General features: G+C 35.7%; 1 protein-coding gene across 1 annotated transcript; it reads right to left on the reverse strand.

Annotated features, from left to right (window-relative positions):
- On the reverse strand, nucleotides 1-25,808 carry TDRD12 (tudor domain containing 12). Its single transcript, XM_051629439.1, has 30 exons — nucleotides 25,771-25,808; nucleotides 24,423-24,584; nucleotides 24,012-24,148; nucleotides 22,455-22,574; nucleotides 21,050-21,105; nucleotides 19,678-19,763; nucleotides 18,436-18,634; nucleotides 17,754-17,830; nucleotides 16,171-16,229; nucleotides 15,361-15,421; nucleotides 14,194-14,298; nucleotides 13,626-13,811; nucleotides 12,815-12,968; nucleotides 11,518-11,645; nucleotides 10,274-10,465; nucleotides 8,949-9,077; nucleotides 8,252-8,369; nucleotides 7,379-7,512; nucleotides 7,061-7,275; nucleotides 6,214-6,313; nucleotides 5,563-5,750; nucleotides 5,056-5,266; nucleotides 4,423-4,515; nucleotides 3,785-3,954; nucleotides 2,184-2,305; nucleotides 1,103-1,157; nucleotides 868-981; nucleotides 629-782; nucleotides 471-537; nucleotides 1-124 (listed from the first exon to the last, which is right to left on the reverse strand). The coding sequence occupies exons 1-30, from the start codon at nucleotides 25,789-25,791 to the stop codon at nucleotides 42-44; spliced, it is 3,696 nt and encodes a 1,231-aa protein (XP_051485399.1). The 5' UTR covers nucleotides 25,792-25,808; the 3' UTR covers nucleotides 1-41.
- Nucleotides 25,809-26,212: the final 404 nt, after the last annotated feature.

Below are 26,212 nucleotides of genomic sequence, written 5' to 3' on the forward strand. Positions count from 1 at the left end.
ACTATTTTGAAGCAGTTCTCAGTGGAAAATGTGTCTCCAAATTACTCATCACTTTCTGTTTCACTGTCTTCTGAGTCATCAAATTCTGGGGTTACTGCAGTATTGTAATCCACTTTTTTAGTGCCTAGAAGTAATTAACAAAGTGTAACATTTATAAAGCAAGAAAAAACAAGAGCTTCAGAACAAATACGCAATAGTATTAAAGAAAAAGCCAAAACAACAAAACCCCCATACTTGAGACTACAAAACTGGCCAAAACATCAAGAACTACTTCAAACTGCTTTTTTTCATGCTATTCCAATAGAAAGTTACCCTGCTCCCTATAGTTAGCTATTGGAGGTCCTCATATGTTTTCAGAGAATCTGAGTAAGCCAGCTAAGTGTCACATAAGTATTTCCAGTAACACCTATGCAAAAATGAGGATGCTAATAACTTCATGTATTATAAATACCAACTTGTTAATTTCTTACCAAGTGGAAATGGGCTTTTCTTTTCAAAATCTTCCCAGTGTTCAAAATCAAAAGACACGTGAGGATTCTGTTGACAAAAACACTGTTTGAAATATCTGCACTGATGCAGTAAATATGTTCAGAACATTCACCAATTCTCAAATTAATGCCCACTTCACCTTGCTCTTCAGTAATTTGCACCATGCTCCTTTTTCCTCTTTCGCAAGAACAAGAACAGCCTCTTTATCCTTAATGACACATGTAGACTTTTCTGTAAGTATATCTTGATACAGCTCCATGTCAGCCAAATAAAGTTTGTCTCCTGAACAAGCACTACATTATAAAAAAAAGTTTAAAAAAATTAAATGCAAGCTGACAGTCAAACACAGTTTATTATACTTAAATTTCCTAAACCTACCTGAAAACCACTTTCTGTTTAGAGAACTCGTATTTGCAGTCAGTTGTATTTGCTATTCCTACCTTCACCGTAACAGTCTCTTCATTTTGAAACCATTTTATTTCTGGATAAAAGCTAAAATAAAGAAAGTTGAATTGGATTTATTTTTTTTTCAAAATCGAAAACATTTAGCTAAGCTGTCTCACATACAGGCAGAACACATAAAAACAAGCACAGGAACAAATCAGTTTCGTACCATTTATGCTGACGCAGCGTAGAGTCTTCTGCTTTCTTAGCTTGAGCTACGCCCTCTAGAAATAAAAACCCAGAAAAGTCTTTTACACTTAGCTATACTATAGAAACCAGATGCTTCTAGAATACCTCAGCACCATCATAAAAATGACTTGTTAGCAAATTACTACTGCAAGACTGTATTTGGCATTTAGATCGGGTACTTTCTATTTGGAAAGATTTAATGAATTTGAATTATTGACTGAAAATTTTAACTAAATGGTGTATTATAGTTGATATAACAGAATTAAAAAACAACAAGCACAGTTTTCCAGGTCAGATGAAGGTTTTTCCAGTTTCAAGCCATTACTTATTTGAAACCTGAAACATCTCATTTTAGAAACTGACTAACAGTTTCAGGGATTGACTAAGAGTTTCAGGAATGAAACAATTAATATTGATGTTACCATCACAGCTTAAAACATGGCATTACAGTCACTCTACCACACCAGAAAAAACAACAAACTTCCATGATAAGAACTCCAGAATCTCATGTGACTTTTGTCTGCTGCAACTTTTTAATAACTCAGCTTTCACTGCCCCAAACCAATGTCCCAACTGCTGCCAGATCATCCTCTGTCCCTCTTCTATGATGGACAAAGCCATGTGCTTTTAAGCCTCTACTGAATACAGCAGTGTGAATTTAAGCATTAGATTAAAAAGAGAGGGGGGGGGGGGGGGAAAAGTGCCATACTCTAGCATCTTGAATCTTCTGGGGGGGGGGGGAATCTCCCAGAGAACAATGCTGTTACTCACCTCATATTTCAACAAATTTCAGCTTCCTTAAACCCTATGGCCTCTGACAGCAAAAGGCTTGTCCTCTCTACAGGAGAGACTTCCTGCTCACCTTTCCATTCAGAGCCAAACAGTTCTGAGTCTCCCAAGGACAGAGTATTTCCCAAATAGTAAATATGGCTTACTCTCACAGCATCTGCTTCTAACTATAGAGTATGTGTGGTTTATTGTAAACATCAGCAATATGGTGCCATTCTGCCAACAACTCAAGAGAAGTCTGCATTTGGTAAAACACCTTAAAAAATATTTACCAGATGGATTATTTCCAGAAGTAATTTCAGAAGAATTGCAGTTTTCGGTAGGATTTTGTGGTACAGACATATTCTGTGGTTTGGATGCACTCTCTGGACCAGCTGTATCTTCCTTTATACTTCTGAACACATAAAAGAGACATTTTTAAAAGAAAGAGTTTAAATATTTAAGTATTTGTAATAAAAGCTGGAAATCCTTCAAGTTTTTCAATCCAATACATAAAAAAAAAAATGTACTCTAGCAAACAGTAATTCCCACCAAAGGGCTGCTGAACTTCAGTAACTCAGAAGCATTATACAGAAATCCAAGTCAGGGGAACATTTAAAATGCTGATGGCATAAGCATTTCCTTGGAATAATTAAAAAATAATAAATCTACTGGCCTTAATGGGTGTGATAGATCTAGACAGGAAAATTATTCCCTTTCACAAATAATTCCAACAGGTTTGGGGGCTTTTTGGTCATATTTCATTCTAACCTGGAAAAAGTAAAGACTTCAGAATACTCAAAGTTCTTCACTTAGTAGTAAGAAACCTCTGGCTTTTCAGCTGTACAGCTAGGGGCTTCACTAGCTGGACTTAAGATTTAGGAAACATTGCAGAGTCAATCTACTTGATAGCTAGGGATAGGCATCATGACCCTCTGGTTCTGCAACAGCCTAGGAAGTCTCCAAGGCAGAGTGAGTCATCCAAGCAGTTGCATTACAGATATTTGAGATGGAACAGTTGCACACAGCCCAACAACAAAGTTGTCTGGTCCCAGGCATTACATGCTCTGGTGACCATTAGGAGGTTACCCACCTTCCTCTTAATTTAACAGCATGAAACACGAAATGCATTCAAAAAGGTTGTGCTTGAGGTAGCAGAAACCTCAGAGTCCTCTGTAAGAAATACAACTTGGAAAAAAGCATTCCAAGCATCAACACTGCAAACACTGTTCTCAAATACTGTTTTTTAGGGTTTAACAAACTACAGGTAAAACAAAATCTTTTGGTTAAGATTAAACTCTGGTACAGTTCTAGAACCTCAATCTATGATGGAAATAGACTATAGAGAGCATTACGCTTCCTCATCTTGTTGACTGGCTAAGTTACAGAATTAACAGCCTTAATTAACCTGCTCAACCCTGAGAAAATAAATAAAGTGCCCATGCTGGTAATTTCAGGGACCTTTTTTGTTTATGAAGCAGTATTTACTACTGTATGGCCCTAGTCCTTTTAAAGTAAACTGTTTACATTTTCCAGTTTTAACTCTGTAGTTGTACAAACACCGACAACATGCTCTACTGTACTGATTGGTAAGCATTCAAAAAAAGCCACTGATTGTAATAAGCTTTCCCAGAATTTAAATTCAGACTACATATTTTTATTATAAACTTGACTATCTGCATCAAATTCTAGTTAATTATTTTCTAGAATTGGTATTTTTATTTCCATTATGGTTGAGTTAAGAACAGTTAAAGGAAAGCAGACCTATCATGAACACTGCTGTTTTAAAATGAAAATCACATTCAGTAATATTAATCACAAAAACATCCAGTTAAAATTAAATATTTTTTTTCTACTAGTAAAGCATATGCTGAAAAAATTCATGAACACTTACAAAGACTCCGTCTTCTGTGCATAATCTGATACCTCCATGTTCCTGCACAACTTGTGAAGTTGTGTTTTATGTTCTGGATTGTCAATTCCCAGACTCGTAGACAAAATCTCAGATCGAACATCATATTCATTGACAGAAATCTTCAAATCCGGAAGCCTGGTAACCCGGACCTTCAATTTAAAAAAATACTAAATGGATACCATCTTTCCTAAATGGTCTCTCTCCAGTTCCAAGCTGTTCTTTCAGTAAAACTTAACAAATCCCCATTTAGTTCATACCTATAAGCAATCCATTTTCTCCGATTTTCAACCAGGCATTTATGCACGCTTAATTGTTTTCAAAGTATCACCAACCTTTTCATTGTGATAGTGGCTCAAGTAACTAGTACCTAGTTCCATCTAACAGAACCAAGACAGCAATTAAATAAACAATCCTAGTACTCTCCAAGGATGGAGGCTCTACAACTTCAAAGCAACCTATTTCAGTGATCAGACAGTAAATTAACCAATGGTATTACATGAAGACCCGGTAGAATAAAATAAAAATAGGAATGGACAGAAGGAATGAGAAGAATGGGTGCTCTTGTTATAAAGGAGTTTAGATAAAACTATTTTGCAATGCTAAAATTCTATACCTACCATTGGGTCAACCCAAGCTGTATTTCCCAAGGTCTGTATTATTTTTGCTTCATGTAGTTTTCCTTTAATTTTTTTATTAATATAAGAGGTTACCTAGGCAAAACAGATTTTCACTGTACTTGAGATACATACCAACATAACTTTAGTTACTTTAATTATAATGAAACAATCTTCCGAGCTTAACAGTGAAAAGGTTATTCAGTAAATAAAACCAGTTTTGAATAAACTAGTGAAATACTCCCAGGTCTACTGTAGGTTTTCACATAATAGCCTTTAAGAAAGAAGCTTCCTTAATGGAAGAATACTCAAACACAGGTCAATTGACAGAAGCTATCCTTCCCTTGCTACTTCCCCACAGATTCAAAAGCAGCAATACTTTTTTCTAGAGGAAGCCACTTAAATCACTGAGAAGAAAATACCATAATTTTCACTTCATTATTTTGTAGGAAAACAAACAAGAAAACTGACTACTTAGAATCTGGCCCAATAGCAGACATTTATTGATAAGACTAATAAGCAATGAAATTTGGTAACTAAATTCACAGTTCATAAATGTTTTTTTATAGAAAATAACTCACAGAGAGGAATTAAAGAAATTAAAGGAAATACTATGAAAAACCTGATAAATATTACCTTTGGGTTCCATTCAATTTCATTATCAATGGGTTTCACTCTACAGACTATGAATTCCACAGCCTGAGGTGGCAGACACTGAAACCTTGCAGGTAAGTGAAGCAGGTGATAGCTCTGAACTTGACTTGTTCTGCCTTCATCTATATATTTAATTTTGACGTTAAAGAACAAATTTTCCTCCTCTTTCTGAGAAATCTCTACCACCTGAACCCTTCATGCAGTTGGAAAGGAAACACAGCATTATTATTCAAATACTTTGTTGTTTTTTTAAAAGTTTAAAAAATAGTATTTTATAGTAACACCTAATTTTGTGTGCACATGTGAGTAGTCATCCTGCCTTCTATTTGGCAACTTAAAGAATGTAATACCTTTTAAAGAATCATTTGAATAGCAGTGATTTTTTGCTGGTTTTGGGGGTGAGTTGCCTTTTTTTTTTAACTGCTTAGCGAAAGTTTTACATTACTTTGTATAATTACATGAATGATTTAAAAAACCCAAGATTTTTACCTGTGAAAAAATGTTTTCTCACATAGTCCATAAAATGCCAGCTTCTCCACTTTTTTAACAGAAATTTTATTATTAGGTTGCTTAAAATACTCATTCATTTCTTCAGCAAGAATTGCATACTGGTCTTTTTGTCCACCTACTATTCGACCAAAGTAGTTTGTTGCATTTACAATGTGGAGAGGCAGTATCTGAAAGCATAAAACCATTAGAAAAGGAGGACTGCATGATTTCTTAAATTAATGACATATAAGTTTTCATATTTAAGACCACCTACCCCTCTTTCCAGCACAAAGAGGTGACAGATGATGCTGTATACACATTTCAGAAGACTGAGTTATTATTCTAAGATTATCAATTAATACTAGCTGCCCATAGTCTAGTCAACATCTTAGTAGGAAATAACTGTTCTACCTAGCAGATAAGGGAGAAGCTGTATCCCATTTTGTGGATTCTGCCAATAAAAATATTAGTTTCAAATGACAAACTTATTTATGAAGGGGAGAGAGGAAAAAACTGAAAAAGTAACAAATATCTAAGAGATATATAATATATACTACTGTAACGTTAATGTAATATGAAAAAATAAACAATATGCTAAGTAGCTATTAAGATGTTTTCTTGGTACTCAAACCCAAGGTAAAAACAACTTACTGTCACATATTGAGGCACTTGTATCATTTTATCTGGTATACTCTGGGGCACATCTATTTGTAAATTGATTTTATGACGATCGGGACACACTGTTCTATTCCTAGGTATTAAAAAAAGTTTTGTTAGAGAAGTCTTCTGTTTTCAGCTGTAAGCTGTTTTGATGTGACTTACAACAGCTTTAAACAAGATTTCATCAGCCCTCAATACCCAGTTTCCATGCCAAAGCATCAATGATGCTGGGGGTTAGACAAACATTCAAGCAGCTCTTGGTGGAAAAGTTTGTATAAGAAAACAGAAGACAACAAATAACTTGTTTCAGAAAAAACAAACACTAATGTATAATTTTTTGTTACTTTTAACAACAGTTATCTACACTAGAAGTCACACCTGAGAACACACTAGCTTCCTCCTTCAGGCACTACTTACCATCCAGTCACACACAGCACAGAGAAGTTCATTAATCTACCTACCCACTCTGGAGGGACAGAAAATTACAGAGGACAAAGTAAAGTACAAACCTTGTGCAATTTTTGTTAGAATCAAAACACTGGCTTCAAGTTCCCTCAAGTACATCTAGGCAGGAGTGATAATGAATTACGCTACAACATCAGACTGTGTATGATTGCTCTCCATAACAATATTAGTATGTTTATTTTCATAAAAGTACCCAAAAAAAGTGGAACAGATGCAGCAGCAAACAGAAAAAAACCACAACCGAACAAAAATCAAGCATGAGCAAAACCCTGTTTGAGTAAGTGTCCAATACAAGAACTCATCAAGCAAGAAGCAGCAGTCATCTGCCATGTTGCATCAGTACGGGTGTCAAGAAAACTTAGTATTTCCTTACTTGCAAATCCCAAATGTTTTAAGATAGGTACACAGTGGCCTTAAAAACTTCTTTTCTTCTTCAGCTTCTAGCATCTTGGCAATAAAATCATGCAGCCCTGGTGGCATTTCAGCTTCTGTGTGCTGCAAATAGCGCAGGATTCCCAGTGCATGACATGCATTGTCTTCCGGTAGCAGAACAACTGACTTGGCACGTTCCTGATCTACAGAAGAATCCTAAGGAAGAAAAAAAAAAATTTTTTTGAAAGCTCAATCTGGGACAGTATTCACCACTTAATAATCACATGTTAATAGTAACACATTAAGGATTTACTCAAACCTTTATCACATCACAGAAGTTGTCAGACATGCAGAGCAGACGCTGACCAAAGGCTCCTGGAGAAGGCAGACTGAAATGTATCACACAAGTTGCATCAGTGATTCCCAAAGACTGCACACAGTCATCTGTTAAAACTAAGCACACATTTTGTACACACACATAAGATAACCGAAACTTCAAGCATGTGAGGTATTACAAAAGGCATTGTATTTCTTCAGTTAATACACTTCCTAAGCATATGGCAAAACCAGCATTTCATGCTAGTCTCTAATAATGTAGCATAATTCTGTACATTATATCAGTTTCACAGAACAGCATTGCCCACAGCCACGTAGTTCACAACAGTAAGAGAGAAAGCACTTGAAGTAATGCAGAAATGCTAACACCTTTGTATGAACACACAATGCAGATGTAATTAAGTCAATCTTACTGCGTTTGATGTACAAAATGGAAAAAATTTAGTTTGAAACTGGGTAAGAGTCTTTGCTACTGCAAAGAACTTAGAAAATAATTCTACCAGAACTTAGGGGAAATTATTAGTGTTCAGAGTTTCTATATTATTTCATACTGAAAATATCCTGGGTTGTAGGAGACCACTGTGACATAATGGAAATTCTCCAAAAGTACTAGTAGTTCTTTGAACTAATGCATCAGAACCTCTCTCATGTTCCCTCTAGTAAGTAAGGTTTTCTCTCACAGCAGTTAACCATGGGACCCACGAACAACAAGAAAAAAACAAATGAGCTCTACCTCTACAAAGAATTTGTAGGGAACTGATCCTGTGGAAGTGGTATAATCACCTAGTGTAAGTACTTAGTGTAGAACATGAGTCACCAAGACGACATAATCACAACTAGACAAAAAAATACTCACCTAACACAACATGAGTGCCAGGTCGATACTTTTTTGTCCACTGTTCTAAGACATACTTCAAGTTAAATTTGCTTTCTGTATGTATTTTCAAGGAAGATATTGAACTGCTCTTCAGTACCTGGATGACAAAACAGTTTTATGTTCTTCCAATACAGTAACTGCTCTAATAAACTCTAATAAATACTGTACTTTATTAGTAACTAGCATACAACAGCTACTGGAAAGAGAACCAAGGGAAAGCTAATGAAATTTAGGTGATATGAAAAAAATAAATAAAAATTTGAGATTATGGAGATAAAGTTTATTAATATCCTGTATAAAAAGAAAACCAATAAAGGTCAGGTTCTTATGGATTATTAAGCATATGTAAGAAAGTACAATTTCCAGTTGAGGCTTTTCCCACCATCAAGGTGTTCTCTCTATTCTCTATTCCTCTGCAAAGTAGGGTGACAGACCAGAACTTCGTAACATGGTGGCTTAAGTTTTTTATCCCCATACTACTCCTGGAAACAGTAAAAAAAAAAAAATAATGGACAGAATTTTAATGGAAAAAAGCCATTTGATTAAACTCAAAGTTCCAACCTGACAGAGAGAACATAGCGAAGAATTTATTAACGAACGCATTCTAAGCCAACACATTTTAGTTTGTCATACCTTAACAATTAAAAAATCTACCTGAATTTAAGTACCTTCTTACCTTATGGACCATCTCTGCTTCATACACTGAGTTAGTGAATATCAGCACCTTCTGAAGATGACTGTGGGTAAAATCCAGTATTTTGAGTAACACAGCAGTTCTCTCACTGTTTGTACAAGGCTGCACAACCTAGTAGATACAGAGCAGAAAATTCATGGGATCTATACATATTTTACTATATAACTCTTCTTGTAATAAGCACTACACATTGTTATATATTAGGAAAGAGAATCCAGTAAATGGTAGCTCCAGTAAGTGGCACATCTGTTAAACTTACAGAACATGCAACTCCCACAAAAGGTATGCATTTAGGGCAGCTTCCAGAAGCATAACTGAACTCCAACACCAATCAAAATCCCACATTAATATTTTTCATTAATTTTATTTTAGGTGATTTATCAATCTAAACTTTCAAGTACCACTATAAAAGAGCTTCACACTCCAAGAGCATACTGCACCACCGGAAATACTCTTCAGAGATAGACCATCAAAACACAGTCCTGCCAAAACATTAGACTTATCACAAAAATTAGGGTTTTTTTCAGTTTCACGTCATGCTCACCATGTCTAGTCTTAAGAGATTTCATAGAATCACTTAGGTTGGAAAAGATCTTTAAGGTCACTGACTCCTACCATTAACCCTAGCCTACCAAGTCCAGCACTAAGCCACATTCCCAAGCACTATATCAAGATGACTTTTAAAACAATCCAGGGATGGCGACTCAACCACCTCCCTGAGCAGCCTGTTCCAATGTCTGACAACCCTTTCAGTGACAAAGTTCTTCCTAATGTCTCGTCTAAACCTCCACGGTGCAGCTTGAGGTCATTCCCTCTTGTTCTATCACCAGTTACTTGTGAGAAGTGACTAGTGCCTACATCTTTAAAACATCCTTTCAGGTAGCTGTACAGGGCAATGAGGTCTCCCCTCAGCCTCCTTTTCTTCAGACTAAATAGCCACAGTTCCCTCAGCCATTCCTCGTAAGACTTGTTCTCAAGGCCCTTCTCCAGTTTTTTTACCCTTCTTTGGACATGCTCCAGCACCTCAATGTCTTTTCTGTACTGAGGTGCTCAAACCTGGACACAATATTTGAGGTGCAGCCTCGGCCCTACAAGGCCAGTTTAAAGACCTTCAGCTCGTTCAGTGATTAATTTGCACAGGCTACCTCAGTTCATACCTGAGAGGTGCAGGTTGATAGGTTTTCACTGTGAGTTAGGACTGACTACCCACTTAAAGAACAATCAACAGACATGTATATTGACTGTGATCAGTACAAACAGCAAAATACCTTAGTAAACAAATAGTGACATCATCCTTAAATTTTTACCTGTTGCACATTTCCATAGATGGAAGCTTCTTCCGTAGCTGTTATCACAATATAAGGATCATTCATGAACTCCTTTATCAAGTGTGCTAAATGCTTATTCCAGTGAGTTCCAACAGCAACAATGTGTTGTGGTGAATATTCCCGCTCTTCAATATTAACACGTTTTTTGTAACAATGTAATATAGTAAAAACCTATAAAGAAAAAAACAGTTTTATCCTATTCTAATATGTAACAGCAGTGAAAAGTACACTGTTTCAGCACACCATTTTTTCCAGTCACAAAACCACTACAACAGAACAATTTCTACACTCCAAAATTAAGTGTTTGGTTTGTGCACTTATATCCTATTATTTAAATTACTTCTGAACCAGAAGGAAAGTGACAGGACAGCATGAAGGAACAGCATGTGCACGCACACAGGATCATAACACAGGATTCTGCTTTGAGAAGATTTAGAAATCAGGAAAAGGATTTGTTCAAATCTGAAAAATACTAAGCCTAGGAAAAAAATTTTTTTAAAAAAGAGAAAAAAGCTGTATGTGTGCACCATAGAGTCATTAATAAAAAATAAAACCAGTAAGACAGAATTAATATATTCCTGATGACATCACCTTATGTAAGTGACAAGCAGTCCAGCTGTGAAACAACATCAGGATTTCTGGCAAAGCACTACCATACTAAGAAGTATTCTAGGGCTCTGTAACACTTCTGAGATCTCTCTCAACCTGGCAGTAAATTTTTCCACAGCAGCAGTATTTTTAACATTTCAGTAACATAATGCTTTAGAAGAGCTACAGTACTCCAAACATTATCAAATGATCACTTCCATCTTCAGTTGAAAGAGAGAAAAGGAAGTTCCTCACAGACAACTGATGCAAGTCTTTAAAGTAGACTGAAGACACTGAAAATAACACCGCTAACTTGAAAATAATGCAAGTCCTTTGAAAAATCATTCAGCGCAAAGGAAGACAGCATGATGGATCAGTAGTGTAGAAAAAGACAGATCTTTGATTTAAAGAAAAAAAAGGCAGGGGAAATCACATTTAATAAATTACAACTCCATTTTTCCAGTGTTTCATTTTGCCAGAAACATAAAGGTATGATTTTTTAAGGTTATTTTTCCTTCTCAACTCTATTCCGGGAGTTCAGGAAATCGTTTTTTCCCTCCAGTATGTGACACTGTTTTCAAGACACATGCAAAACTGGAACAGTATTTTATCATCTGAACACAGAAGCCATTTACCTGCTCTTTAGCATCAGAGAACAGTACTTCAGTCTCATCAAGAACAAGATGGCAAAGTCTACAAAACAATGAACTGTGACGTTCAAACAGTCTCAGGAGGCTATATGGTGTAGTCACAATTACTTCACCTACAAGTGGTAAGAAAAGACTTAACATTAACAAGACACCACAGGACCATAGTTTTAATTAAAAAAGCAGATTAGCATTTCAGATGCATCGTGCTGTCCACGGAGGTGGTCAGGTCACCATCCCTGGATGTATTTAAAAGTCATCTTGATGTGGCACTTGGGAATATGGGTTACTGCTAGACTTGGTAGAGCAGGGTTAATAGCTGGACTTGATTTTAAAGGTCTTTTCCAACCTAAGTGATCCTATGATTCTATAGAAGTTCAGAATCAGACAGACAGAAGGTAAATATTTAAATAAGTGCAAAAGCAGCCTTTAGAAAAGTTAAGTTTTAAAAATGGACTAAAACACACACTGTAGTTTAGACACCTGCACACATGCACGTGTACATATATATACACACACACACACCCCCCCAATCTTAAACTGTGCAACTATACCAACAGCCCTACAAAAAAAACCTTCGGAATTCATCCACCAGGCTCAAACTTGAATGACAGATGTAGGAACTGCTGTATGAACTGCTGAAACAAAGTTTTACACAATCCTTCACAGTCTTTTTTCTTTAGCAAAGAGTGACTCTTTTAAAGATCTAACTTATACAAAGTGCAATATGTAAAGGAAGGAAGAGATGGAAGTGATGCCAAGGCAACAACTGACAGAATCCCACAAGCAGACAAGATACCCAGCCCAGGTATCAGATCATCCCCACCTCTCAAGTTTTTATTCCTGAGCATGACATTACACAGTGTTGTGTATCACTCTGGCCCAGTCTGTGTCAGCTGTCCAGGCTGTGTCCCCTCCCAGCTTCTTGCTCACCTCTGGCCTAGTCACTAGGTGGCAGAATGGGAAAAGAACTCTTGAACACATCACCAGACAGACTATGAAAAGAATTAATGCCATCCCACTAATTTGGCTCAAAAATTATTGCTATGAAACTTATAAAAAAGATGTTGACCATGTAGATCTTCTAACAGCTTTAATACCTATTACTCTTAAATAGCACTACTGACACTTCATGTATCATTACAGAGTTACAGCATGAAAGAAATGGATTTGTCATTTTATAGAAAACCTTAAAATGTATAAACCGCTTCTGTCACAATTTCCTGCGATTAAGACAGCCAACATTGTTTTCAGGCATAATTAAAAAGATAAAAAGTGTTCTTACATCCTTGGATATTCACACTTCTAGCTTCTTCTTTGTTCTGCCCAAGTATTATCAACATTGGATGAAGCCATCTGGAGCACCTCTCATATGTTTTCAGTAGGTCAAAAACAAGTTGTGCCTTTTTCCACCCAGGACATAAAATAAGTGCTAGTGGCTACATATATATGGACAAAATTTTAGACCATAGTATAAGACAAGAGTTCAGAATCTTCAGGATATCCTACTTCAGCATCTAGAGCAGAAACAAAATCTAAGTAATTAAAAACTGAAACTTTTAGTACCGTATCACCACCTAAGTGCAGATGTTAGACCCACGGAACCATACACTGGGTTATCTGGAGACAAAAAAGATGCACAGAGCATAATATTGTACAAGGTCCAAAAAAATAAGAGAAGCAGGAGCATCTTGTCTTATTTGAGATTGTACTAGACTATTTCCAGAGCTCCCTTACAACCTCAATAATTCTATGTTTCTGTGATTTAATAAGTTAGAAAGTGAATTACAGTACTTAAACAAATTTCAATTTAAGGATTGCACACTATCCCCTTCAAAACAAAGCTTCAGCAAGTATCAAAGTGGTATGACATGAGACACATGTCAGATATTACTTGATAAATAAGTTTTAGACTCCCACATTCATGTAGTCCAGTTCTGTAATTCTCTAAGCAGAGGGCTTACAAACTGGCATGCATCACAGAGATACCCTAAAATCACATTAAATGTATACATTCTGAATATCAACTATCTTTTTGGTCATTATTCCACAACTACAGTTCAAAACAGAAAGCTTGTAACTACTCTAATACTTACTCCATTTCTCCTTGGCAAGGCTGTGTAGCAGCTTTCTAACTGCAAAATTGTAATAATTGGTGGAATATATAAAAAAGGATCATCTCCTTGATATGAGATGGCAACTAGATCACATCCTCGAGCTACTGGTGGCCAACAGTAAGATTCTGTGAAGTTAGGGCCCAAAAATTTTTTCCGAGTAAGTTCCTACAGAAAGAGAATGTAAGAATTCCACATCAAAATGGTGTACTTAAACACTAACAACACAAGCCAAAACACATCAACTGATTTAAAAGCTTTTATATCCACTACATAATAAATGTCCTTAACATGCAATAAGAAAAAGTTATTCTAGGCTGAGGCATTAAACATATTAAAATTAAAATCCCATGACTTGTGGCAGTGGTTGATACACCAGAAGTGTGTATAATTCTTACAGCATCTCTCTGAAACATCACTTATTCAGCCACATGAACAACTTCCTAGACATTCTTCAATCTACATTAGGTACTAATATTTAGAATCTGAAGTTAGGGCATGACACTAGCCTTAAAAAGATATTCAATGCAATATATTACATTAGCATTACCTTTTTCAGATCATCAAGAAGTGGTGCTGTTTCCAGAACGGACCATGGCTCAATTTTATTGCTTAGAAGGATGAACTTTCTTTCTTCACTAACATCTTGAAAACTCTGAAACCATACAACAAATAGGTAACAAAGGCAATACTTAATAAAGGTTTTCAGCTTGCATATGACTCAAAAGCACTTACTTTATTAAAAAAAATGGTATTTTGATAAAATCTAGCAAAAAAGTGTAAATACATTTTAAATTAACCATACAAACTGGTAAGTAAAACAGACAAGTGGTGAGAAATACTGATTATTAGGATTTTTAAAAGAAGATTTATCAAGACTGTCTAAACACTACAGTCTTAATCCACTCCAGGGAATGCACTAGATATTTTGTGTACAGCTAGCACTCAGCTATAACACAATCAAAATACAATTAAAGAAGACAAATAGTAAAATTTGCTGTGGTGGGTTGGCCTCGGCTCATAGCCAAGCACCCCAACAGCCACTTGCTCACTTGCTCTCCCCTTCCAGAAGGATGGGGCAAAAAAACAGGGAGTAAGAAGATTAATGGGTCAAAATAGAGATAGGGTTGTTAACAATTACTCATGTAGGCAAATCACACTCAACTTTACGTTAATTTGTTGCCAATTAATATAAGTACTGATTTGCCTATGGGAAACAAAAGCAAAGAAAAACACATTTACGCACTTCATAAAAACACCTTTACTTCACGCTGAATGACTCTCCTCTCCCTTACCATCAATGTCCCACCACTAAGGCAATGAGCAGCACCAGGCAGACTGCAGTCAGAACGTAGCAGTTTCTCTCTGTTGCTCCTTCCCCCACTTCTTTCCTCTGCTCCACTGTAGGTCCTCCACAGACTGCAGTCCCTTCAGGTACACCTCCTCTGGCATGCAGCACCTCCTACTCCTCTGATCTTGGGACTGCCTCTAACTATTTTTTGTTGCCTCCCTTGTAATTTTTGCCCTTTCTTATATGTTTTCAGAGGCATCACCAACTTTGTTGGCCCACAGTGGGCCTCTTGTTGCCAACACAACTGGAATCAGCCCCTGACCTCCTTCCACAAAGGCCATCCCTGTAGTCCCAACAGTACCAAAATCTTCTACATACACACAATACTTTTGCACAAGTTAGAATGAAAATTAATGCTTGAAATACCTGTTGGTCATCTTCACTTGTAGGTGTCTTCACAGGATCAGATTTTAAGAACTGCTGAAGCCTGAGAAACACACAAATGCTAAATCCAACATAAACACAAAAGTAAAACGTGACATGTAAACATCAGAACTATTTCTAATATGTCAGGACAATTCCCTTGCAAAATACTCCTAATGTATTAACTGCACCAAGGAGGAAAACCCTTGAACACAAAAGGAGAAATCAAAAAGTACCATTTTGAAAACAGAAGTTAGTATTGGCTTTTAAGAATCTGAAAATAATCCTAAGGAAAATTTTTTTAACAAGGTAATTGGTAGGCTTCTCAATTTTAGAAGTAAATCAGACTGGACTATAAGAAAATGGTTTCTTAAAGTTTAAACAATGCATCTTCACCTTAGTTAGAAACTGAATTAAAAGCACTCCTGGGGCTTATTTCATATGCATCAGCTGACATGCAGCATGGCAAAAGCATTGCACTAATCAATTCACAGTCATATTTCATTAAGTCTGACAAATGAATAAATCACACTACGAATAAAATAACGCAACTTCACGTTTCATGTGCAGAAAAAATACTTCCCCATCACATCCCTGCTGTCAAGCTATTGTTAAGAAATATCTGGTCTACAATAAAAATACTGGCTAAGTTCAGGCAGCTTCAAATTCCTTTCTTGTCCAAAACTATGTGTGTGCATCTTCTGTTATTCTCTAGCCTTTCAGCTGCCTAAAAACAGTAACTGGAAACATACTACAGGCTCCTCATTATCTGATCACATTTCTATTTCAAATTTTTAACATGATGCACCATACCTGTCTGTGTGACCTGCTACATTTTCCTTGACAGGCAAATCTGGAACTGCTTTGATGATCTATCAAGAAAAGATGAACACATTTTGAGCACTAAAATTCTGTTCAAGAGCAACATTTTAGAAAAATTCTTCTTTAGTCTACTGAGTCAGAAATGGTTTTACTGCCTAACTCTGTGATTCTCCAAATATTTTGGAGATTTTTGTATAAATTATAAGTTTATCTGAAAAGTCAATGATTTTGATACAATAAGCTTCAGAAAACTGCCTAACTTTTTACAGAACAGTATTTTCTTTACTAAGAATCAAGCATGTGACAAGAACATTGACCACACAAGAGAAAAATTAATTAATGGTCACATCTCAAGCTACAGCCCTAACTGGGGACCTGAGCTAGTATGAACACATACTGATTAAACATCTTCACTTTTAAAACAAAATTAAGAAAAAGAATGGAAAGCCTGCACACCACAGACAGAAGGAAAAACAAAACCAGGTTACCCAGGTGCACACTCAAAGACAATGCACATGAACCTAAATAACACACTGCAAATCCTCACAGGAGTAAGCAGTAGCAGATACTGGATGCACAGTTACCCCAAAGATGTCTGGTCCTGAACAGGGGACTTTCTAGTGTTCATCACTAGTCATCAAAAATCAATAGGTATGACTTGGTCAAAGACTTGCATCCCTCAAGTGGCTGGTAAAGGTAATTCAGCTGACTGTTTGCAGAAGGGTATAAAGATAATCCCACTCTGCTTCATTATGAATCCTCACTACTGATTTCATTATCATTCTTTTGAAAGCTGTAATAACTTATTGAAATGTTTAAGTTCAGGAGCAGTCGTTATCCTTCAATTCTCCATAGAGTTAAAACAGCTTCTGTAAACTCTTTTTTCCCCCTCTGACCTGACAGAAGCAGTAATTCCATTGCTATCACAGAAGCAAATTTATCCTTTAAGTCATCTTGCAAAAAAAGACATTGAACAGTACACAGGCTCTTTAAAAGATCTGAGATTGGATCTACTCTGTGATTATTTGCCTACAATCTATGAGTTCATTTTCCTTTCCTCCCAAGGGCATTGTAATATCTCCAACTGTGCCATTCAGTACATCATTTAACACTCAGGAATGAGTGCTGACATTCTGAAAATGTTTCAGAAAAGAACAGCAAGCAGAAAAAGAAAACCACAAGAAACCAGATTAGACTTTTAAAACATTAGATGACTCAAAGAATAAGAAGAAACTCCAGTGAATGTTTACCATGGTACAGCATAAGGATTACTTTGTTTTCAGAGAAACATTAAAATTAACATTTTTATATATTCAGAAAACTGTGTAGACAGTTGTCTTCACGGAACTATAGTAAAGGAGTGCTTTTTAAGGACTGCAGTACTTTAAAATTTCCTGGAATTTTAAAAAAAGCAACGGAAGCAAATTATTCTTTTTAATATCAAGAATTAGTGTAGTCCCCCAGATCTTTGTTACATGGAAAAACAAGGTAGATTACTACAATACTCCTAATCTGTCCTAAGTATGTTTAATGTAGCTCATCTTTGACAACTTAATAGAAAATATAATACTTACAGATACAGTATTTTCATTTAAATCTGTGCTTGACCTTTGGCATGTCTCTTCGAGCAAGGAGCTGGAAACAGCAAGACCTACAAAGACAAAAAATGCAGAAATACATTGAGTTATCTGAACACAAAAAGCCAGTATATTTAAAAGTGGGTTGTGACTGGCTTATTTAGTTGCTTGTATCATCTCCTAATGGCAAAAAAACTCACCAAAAAATAGTTATCCTTACATAAAGATAACTATGCAGATGAAAAAGGACGGAGGATAGAACGTTGCATACCTTTTAAAAAATACTTGAATTACCATAAGACAACTCGTGGTAAACACTAGTTTTAAAGGAACTGTTCAAATAAATCCCTCCCAACTGAAAAAAACATTAATGCATCACTGATCAATGCCACAAGTAATTTCAGTAATATCTAAGGCTATAAAGCATATCAACAAATGCCCATGTAAATCACCCTCAAGCCTTCCTTTGTCTTATATATAATATAAAAATCTTTACAGTGTTCCTGCATCTGATGATTCAATGGGTCTTTGTAAAGTCTGATTCATAAACATAGTTTGTTAGCAGGATACCGTTTGATTAAATTGTTGAACTGACTCAGTAGGTACATGTTCAGTATACCCAGTTAAAGACACATGATGCATTGCATATATGATTGTTTCCAACACACACGGTCCGTACCTGTTTCAAGATTTGGTGGCATCTTCTCCTGAAACAGCACTGGCCTAAAAGCAAGTGCAGGATCTCCAATTTTCACTGGAAGAGACTCAAGATTTAATGATGTTTGGTTCTCCTGATAATCTTCAGAACTCCCTGTATTTTCTTTAGTTTCTTCAAAATGAGCAAAGTTCTTTGAGACAAGATCGTCATTAACACACACCTAAAAAACCAAGATCTTTATTGACTAGTGTCAACAAGCAACAAACTATACACCACATATTTGTTCAGTTCATTTGAAGCTTTAATAAGACATAACCAGTATAATCAAATGCCTTCTGAAGATTAAATCCAGAATAGGAAAGTCATTGTATCTTCCTATATGGTCTCTAAACAAGTGTTACTTAGTTGTCAGCTTCATGTTTCTGCCTAAAATTCTGTACCAAATTAACTTGTATGAGTCCTAAAAATTAAAAAACTCATCTCGTTAGTAAGTCAAGCTTGTTTTTCTTTTTAATTCAGCATGCATCAAAATTTGGCAGAAAAAAGTAATACTAAGCCTAGAACTTAAGCTCCATTGGCTCAGAAACCAGTGACACTATTGCCAATTAGAATTATTAACAGAGAGAAGAAATTCAAATTACTATGTAACTTCAGAGTTCCCGTCTATAGCAGAGACTAACTGCAGTGTTGAAAGCCTTGGTAAAACAGTCCAAGTGGAAGCAGCAAACATCTTAACCTGTTATCTACCACAAAGCTGCTTACATCTGATAGCTACAGCAGAGATTTAGCCCAAGTGACTCATTTTTGTAATTGGAATTGCAATAGTAGTACTATTTTTTTTTCCTTCCAAAGGTTTGAGGATTCAGTCTTATGCAAAATCAACTGTGAACTTACTTATTTTTGTAATACTGCACAACTGCCTTATTGAAACATCTTTAAGTGTGATACCACAAAAAAGGTGCAAAAGTGCACTAAACAATTTACATCTGAAGTACTTGTTGGACTTTGTTTGCTTGTCAGTACCTTCCAAAAATAGGTTCACATAAAGAAAAATGGGATTTCTGCCTCCCCAAATTCCTCAAAAAGTTTACAAGCAATAGAAATGTAAGAAAAACTTCTAGTAAGTTAATAATTTAGCTTCTACTGTATCTGACAAAAATTACAAAACTCACTTGCAGGTAATGCTTTTCAGCCTTTAATTGCAAAGTTATAACTTATATAGCAAAGTCCATTAACAGGTTCGTAGGTATAAAATTATCTTACCTTTTCATCTTGTATTGAGACATAAAGCCAAATGTCAAATGTGTTACCTTCTACAGCACATAACTTGGCTTTCATTTCCGTACTTGCTAAATGTGGTAATAATCAAAAGTAAAAAGATTAAACTCTTATCAAATGATCAGTACTTTCCACTTGTACTTTAACATAGACAAAACCAGAAATCAGTTATATAATCAATTTCTTTAGAGAAGCCATTACAAAGTAGTAACTTCTACGTGGAACAAGTAACAAGACAATACAAACTTTCAAGTTACAAAATGAAGTTTTCCTTAGTCTTTGAAGGAAGACTGAGAATAGAAGAGATTAACGAGACCTCCTCACAAAAATTAGTCTTACTTTTACACTAAAAGTCTTAAGTTTATCTTTTAGCCTCCAACAACTGGTAGTACAAACACAGACTTTCTAAACTTGACATACTTTTCTTGAAAGAAGTCACATTTGCACACCTGTATTGCTTGGTTAGGTTCTTCATTCAAGCAAACATAGCTAATAAAATCCACTGGTAAATTCTGAAGCACTTCTGCATACACTAAGGAGGTGCCAGCAATTAACAGTACGTAATACTATTTACAATACAGTCTGGGAATATCTATGAAATTAAATGTTACTATTGCTCCATACTAACCTTCACTTTGCATAGTCATGTTTATATGTGTGTGGGAAAAAAATGAGAATTGTTATGTTCTAGCTAGTAGGTGAAATTATCAGCCTAAAGACCCTTTATAGCTTTCATAAAATCCTCCTGAAATGTCTTTTAGGTGAAGCTTGTTACATTTGTGAAAAAGCAGACAGGTAGGTTTTCAGATAAAAGGATGCAAGCAAGAAGCTGAGAAAAAATCTCTGCAAACAGGTGCTTTTCTACTACAACCAAAAGCTGTCTCATACAAATAGAAGGCTTGATAAGAAAAAGACTGGATCACCTACTGAAACAACAAATATGGGAAAGGCCAAGAACAGACTGGGGAAAAAAAACAACTCACAACAGTTCAAGCTTACTAAATAACTACTTAGAGCTCAATCTGTTAACAAACATAATAAGGATATTCCTTCTCTGAGCTTGTCATGTAAGCTTGTCAAACAAGAACCCAAAGGGTAAACTTGTAAGCCAGACCTTGCCATTGTACAAAACTACAAAAAGACAGCTGTGATGCGGATTCAAAGATTTACGCTAAGTACACAGAAACACTCCACTGTTCAAAACAAACATTAAGCGAGTGTTGCCTTATTTGGCCTGTCCAAGAGTCAGATACCATCTAGTCAGCTATCAAACTTAGGCAGCACTACATTTCCCTAACAGTTTATTTTTCCCAAAGTAGAAGTGTCAGTTATGATTTTGGCAGAATGTTTTATTTACCTTTGAGAAGGTTTTGAAAATATTGAGTAGCAGCACTGTCCCATCTTTTGGCTGGTCTAGAAAAATAAACACAACCAGTTATCCCACACAAAAAACTAAAATGGTAATTTTGGGAAAAACTTTGGACGCATGCAAACAGATTATTTCAAGTCATGCCAGATCTTAAGGAGTGCATGGACTAGACAGATTAGCAGAATCTTGCTGCTTAAAATGAAACTTCAGTCTTGACAATACTGTTTCAGCTCATCAATAAAATTAACTAATCAAAATTACTGGATATTGCTTTTTCAAGGTATGATGGCTTACATTCAACACAAAATGTGATGGTTAGAAATGAAGAACAACCACCAAAAATAACGCAAGAATCCACTTGTGGAACATAGCAATTAAACAGGTATTGAGCAATTTTGAACAAGCACTTAAATATTGAAGTGCTGAAGACTGAAAGGTCTGCAGCAGAAAATGAAGTTTACTCTTTGCCATCTTCTGCAACTTTAAGTATAAAATGAAAAAGATTCAAATGAAGAGCACAGTAAGCAAAATATGACAACCTACTACTACAACAATTCACAAAATTGGCCCACACAAGATATATGTTATTCCTATCCAGAAAATGTTCTGTCAGAATACTGGAAATCAAATACTAATTTCCGCTCCCAAACACAAGTATATAAAAAAATAAATCAAACTGTTCGACCAAATATAGTTTTGAATATTCCTTAATGATGAAAATCAAAGTAGCTTTCTTGCTATGAAGCCACATTTCACAGCAATCTAATCATGTTCCTCTCAGCTTATCTGGATCTCTGACAATAATATCCTAGAAATCAAAGATACAAAAGCATTTTTCTTTACCACCAGACCCCAGGGAAACCTTAGTCAAATCCTTCAAAATTGTAGTGAGAAAAATCTGACATGAATATAATGAAAGCAGAACAAGAATCCAAAAATACATCAAGAAAAAAAGACAGAACAGGGAAAAGCAAAGCTACCTATAAACAGCTATAACTTCAGCCAAGCATGTAACTGCTGCAAAAAAAAAGTGCATCAGGAGTAAGATGAACATCTGTAAAAAACAGCGCTTCAGGATAGGTTAGTACGGCAGTTCATATGCTGGGAATCAAGAAACATGTCTGGGATCATAGACAAAAGGTAAGAACAGTCAGAAACTTGTCTAAACTTCCCAATGTTTTTAATAAATATCAAAAGATTAAAACAGGAGAATAATAAAATGCAAATCATAAAGGAAACAATTCTGTTTAAGAACTGTTCCTCTGAAATAGAAAGTTTTCCAAATCTGATTCCCTATATTATTCTTGAAATATAATTTTTTTAAAAAAATCTGCAATAGAACTTCACACTTAGAAAACTGATGAACAAAATAAATCTATTAAACTCTACTTACACCATTTTTGCAGAATTTTCAAAAAAGTTGATATGCAACGTCAGCGGCTTTGTGCGATACAGCCTACACTTCTTCGCTCTGTATGGGATCTGCATAAATGCTTCTGGTGCAACTCGAATGCTTAAAAACAAAGCAGAAGTAACTCCATTTTACAGAGCGTATTTTCTTTTCCAGAAGTCACTGGTCTCATATTCATACTTCCATTTCCCTATATCTGAAAACACAGTTCTCACAGACATTTAGTTCCCAGAGTCAAACACCCTGAAACCAGTTTAATTTTCTCACCAAGAGAGATGTTACCAGGTGCAATTAGTGAGCAGGTTCGCTCTGGATACAAACACACTTGCTATTTACTTGGAATCTTTCTGATCCTTCATCACTACAGTATCTAGTCTTTTCATGACATTTAGCTCTCATACTACCACATATACCACCTGGCACTATGTATTCCATTTTGCAGTTACTACTTCTGTGTGAGAAACCCATTATTATTAACATCAGCAAATAGGAAATCCAAAAAATACACTTATTTGCATTTGTACTCATTTTCCTAAAAATAATTTATTCTTTATAAAGCTATCACTGGAGTGTTAATCTTTACACTTTACACTTTGTTTGGCTGGAGACTTTCAATAACCAGCAAGACTTTGCATGTAGCAAGCTTTTAAGATCCATGTATTTATCACTTTTGTTCAAATCTTATTTTACAATGAAAAAGCAGTAAATCACACATTTCCTTCTAGCTGAACGTATTTTAAACCCCGGGTACTGTCAAGTTGTTTTCCAATAAAGCAACATCCAATTTAAAAAACATTATTTAAGATTTATTTTAAAATACTTAAAATAAGTTTTCTTAATTTTGTGGAATACTGAAAAAAGCCCGACAAAACAACAACGAAAACATTTGATAAAGCTTCTTGTACTCAGATTTGCTTATCTTATTAGAAAAATGAACTTTAAATAAGAGCAATAACAGTTATCTTTTAAAAACACATTTTGAGACTTGAGAAAAAGCAGTTTTCTCAGTGGTTTTATTAAAACCTAGGAACCTGTGAAAACTCATCTTTTTTGCACTATGCCAAGACAGACTGTCAGCTCTTAGTAAACAAGCTAGTAAACTACAGCAAGAGAAAACATGCATACATATGCGTGCCTAGCTGTCAAAAGCTGTTCCAGGAAGTGAAACCCTGCCATTACATCCTGGCTGTAATTTTTTTAAAATTTCAGGTAATCACTTATTAAGAGAGCAAGGTAGATACAAAAAACATTAACTGGCAATCATACATTTCAGTCATAACAAACTGCCATTATTTTAAATGCAAATATCTACAAAATCAAAAACCTACAATACAACACATTTATAAATTCACAAAACAAGGAATGGCTTGCATCCATAGCTGCAAGGGCCTGTCATACATCTAGCAGTTCCTTGCAGACCCAACCCACACTTCGATTAAGCCAAAGCCTTGCCCCATACCATCTAAAATATTAATAGTATTTGTATGCATTAGCTAACAAATACATTTCAGTGACAGCACAAAAAACCCAATCACTTACTCCTTTGATTTAACAAAAACGTATTTGGCATAATCCACAAGAAAACATTCTATTTGATAATGATCTGTACATTGCATCACTGACTTAATAACTGCTCTACACCAGCATTTGAGTTCCTCGCTGAAAACCACACAAATCTGAAAGAGAAAAAAGAAGACAGCAGGTTCTTAAAGCAAATTACACTCAAAAGGTTTTTTTTTAGAGGCACTATACAGCCCTCAATTTTCTTTTTAAAATGCAAGCATTGCAGCTTATGTAGTTATGAAATTTACAGATAGGGAAATATAACCCTTATGGATATTATCTACTTTTCTACATAGCAATACCAAAAAAAAAGAGATTAATGCTTCAGTCCCAAAGACATGCAGATAACAGATTATTTCTATCTACAACATATAGCAATAACTTTACCTGGCCTTCTTCTACCATTAGTGACTTTACTTCATCCACATCTTTATAAAGTTTGTCATAGAACTGATTCATTTCAGCATTCAGGTTTTTATAATCTATTTCGTCAACAATGTAAGGCCCACATCCTTTCATAATAACCCAAAAGCAACTTGGATCTTCAATCTGGCACAAGGGGCAAGTAACAGTAAGAAATGTTGTTAACTCCTGCTAAAATGACAGAATGTTTTAAGAACATCTGAACAGTAAATATAAAAACCCCAAAACTTACAATCTTTAGTGAGGCATCTTAAAAATTCTGGGGACCCATACTTAGCATATAGAATGTTAACAACCAAATTATGTTTCAACTTCAGACCACTGGTTCTTTAAATGTCTTCTCAGCTTGCAAGTTTCTTCAGCACTGCAAATTGCTGTATGCATAGTCTAAAAGTTGGTATAATTATCTAAAAAGCTGCTTAACCCAAACAGCAGGTAAAGTGCAAAGACAAAGCTTTTTCCTTCCATATTGCCTGTAAGACAAAAAACCCGAAATACACAACAAAGCCCACCAATGGTCTTTTCTTCATGCTCAAGAGAGTTTACAAGAGCCATCTCCATTCAAATGGGGTCACAGCTTTCTGCTCAGCCTTTGTAGCTCTCTAGCCAGTGTTTCAGCTGATCTAGGTCCTCAATTACTGTGGGTTAATTCCAGCTAAACATCATACAGCTGATTTCTCACTCCCCTGCAGTGGGGTGACTGAGAAAATTGGAAGGGTGAAAGTGAGAAAACTCACAGGTTGATGTAAAAACAGCTAAAGAGGTAAAGGAAAAGCTGGGCATGCAAGCAAAGCAAATTAAGTAATGCATTCACCATTTCCCACTGGCAGGCAGATGTTTAGAAATTTCCAAGAAAACAGGGCTTCACCACATGTAAAGGGTAACTTGGGAAGACACATTCAGTAACTGCAGAGGTGTCCCTTTCCTTCTCCTTCCCCACAACTTTATTGCTAAGTCTAACATCACATTATATGTAGTATCTCTTTGGTCAGTTGGAGTCAGCTGTCCTGGCTGTATTCCAGGAAAAATATTTTTTTTTCCATAATCTTTTGTGGAATTCAGTGGAATCTAGTACTACACTCTATGTTCCATATCTTCCATTTGAGATTTTAGCTGCATCCCTGGTGACTTATTTTGAGATAAAACCAATTTAAAAACCTAGAAGCAATGACAAAATATATATAATCCATGTGACCCAACCCATGGTGGATGGAAATACAGAGATATCATCTTATTTGTGAACTGGATTTCCAGAGACTGGCATTGATATAAGCAAACTGCAAGCCTAAGACCTTAAAAAGTGCCAACATACCTCTAATACCACAACTTCCATGTTTCCCAGCTAGAGTCTTTCTCAACACTACTGTAAAAGAACAACAAAATGTTTGATTAACAATTTCTAAAGCTGTCATTTGTTTTGAAGCATATCTAAAGAGAAAACACCTGAAGTAAGCCTATAAACTTCTGCTACTTATCTCAGGAGTCTTAGTCTAAACAAAAACTTACAAAGGGTCCAGCGTTCTTTATGAGGTGCTATGTTAAAACCTAGTTGGGTTTTGCCATCCACAGTTATTTACCAACAACCACATCTATTTTTAGTAGACCAAAACACATCTGTTATCCTCTGCCTGCTTACAGTATGTAGTTACTTACCTTACACTCAAAGGCAAACAAAAATAGGCTGATGGAAGACAAAGGTTGCTACAACCTACATACCTAACCAAACGGACAAAAACACCAGAGGGAAATGCTCA

This window comes from Apus apus, chromosome 11 (assembly GCF_020740795.1).
Source record: "Apus apus isolate bApuApu2 chromosome 11, bApuApu2.pri.cur, whole genome shotgun sequence".
Classification (NCBI taxonomy): Eukaryota; Metazoa; Chordata; class Aves; order Apodiformes; family Apodidae; genus Apus; species Apus apus.

Bases quoted from the DNA above. Each gene is read 5' to 3' on its own strand.
- TDRD12 (XM_051629439.1), bottom strand. From the start codon at position 25,791: ATGGAAGTTGTGGTATTAGAG. The intron at 9,078-10,273 runs GTAAAAATTTAA...TGTATCTACTAG, and splicing joins TCTATGGAAATGTGCAACAG to GTTGTGCAGCCTTGTACAAA. The intron at 5,751-6,213 runs GTAAGTTGTTTT...TTATGCTTTCAG, and splicing joins AAGTGCCTCAATATGTGACA to ATACTGCCTCTCCACATTGT.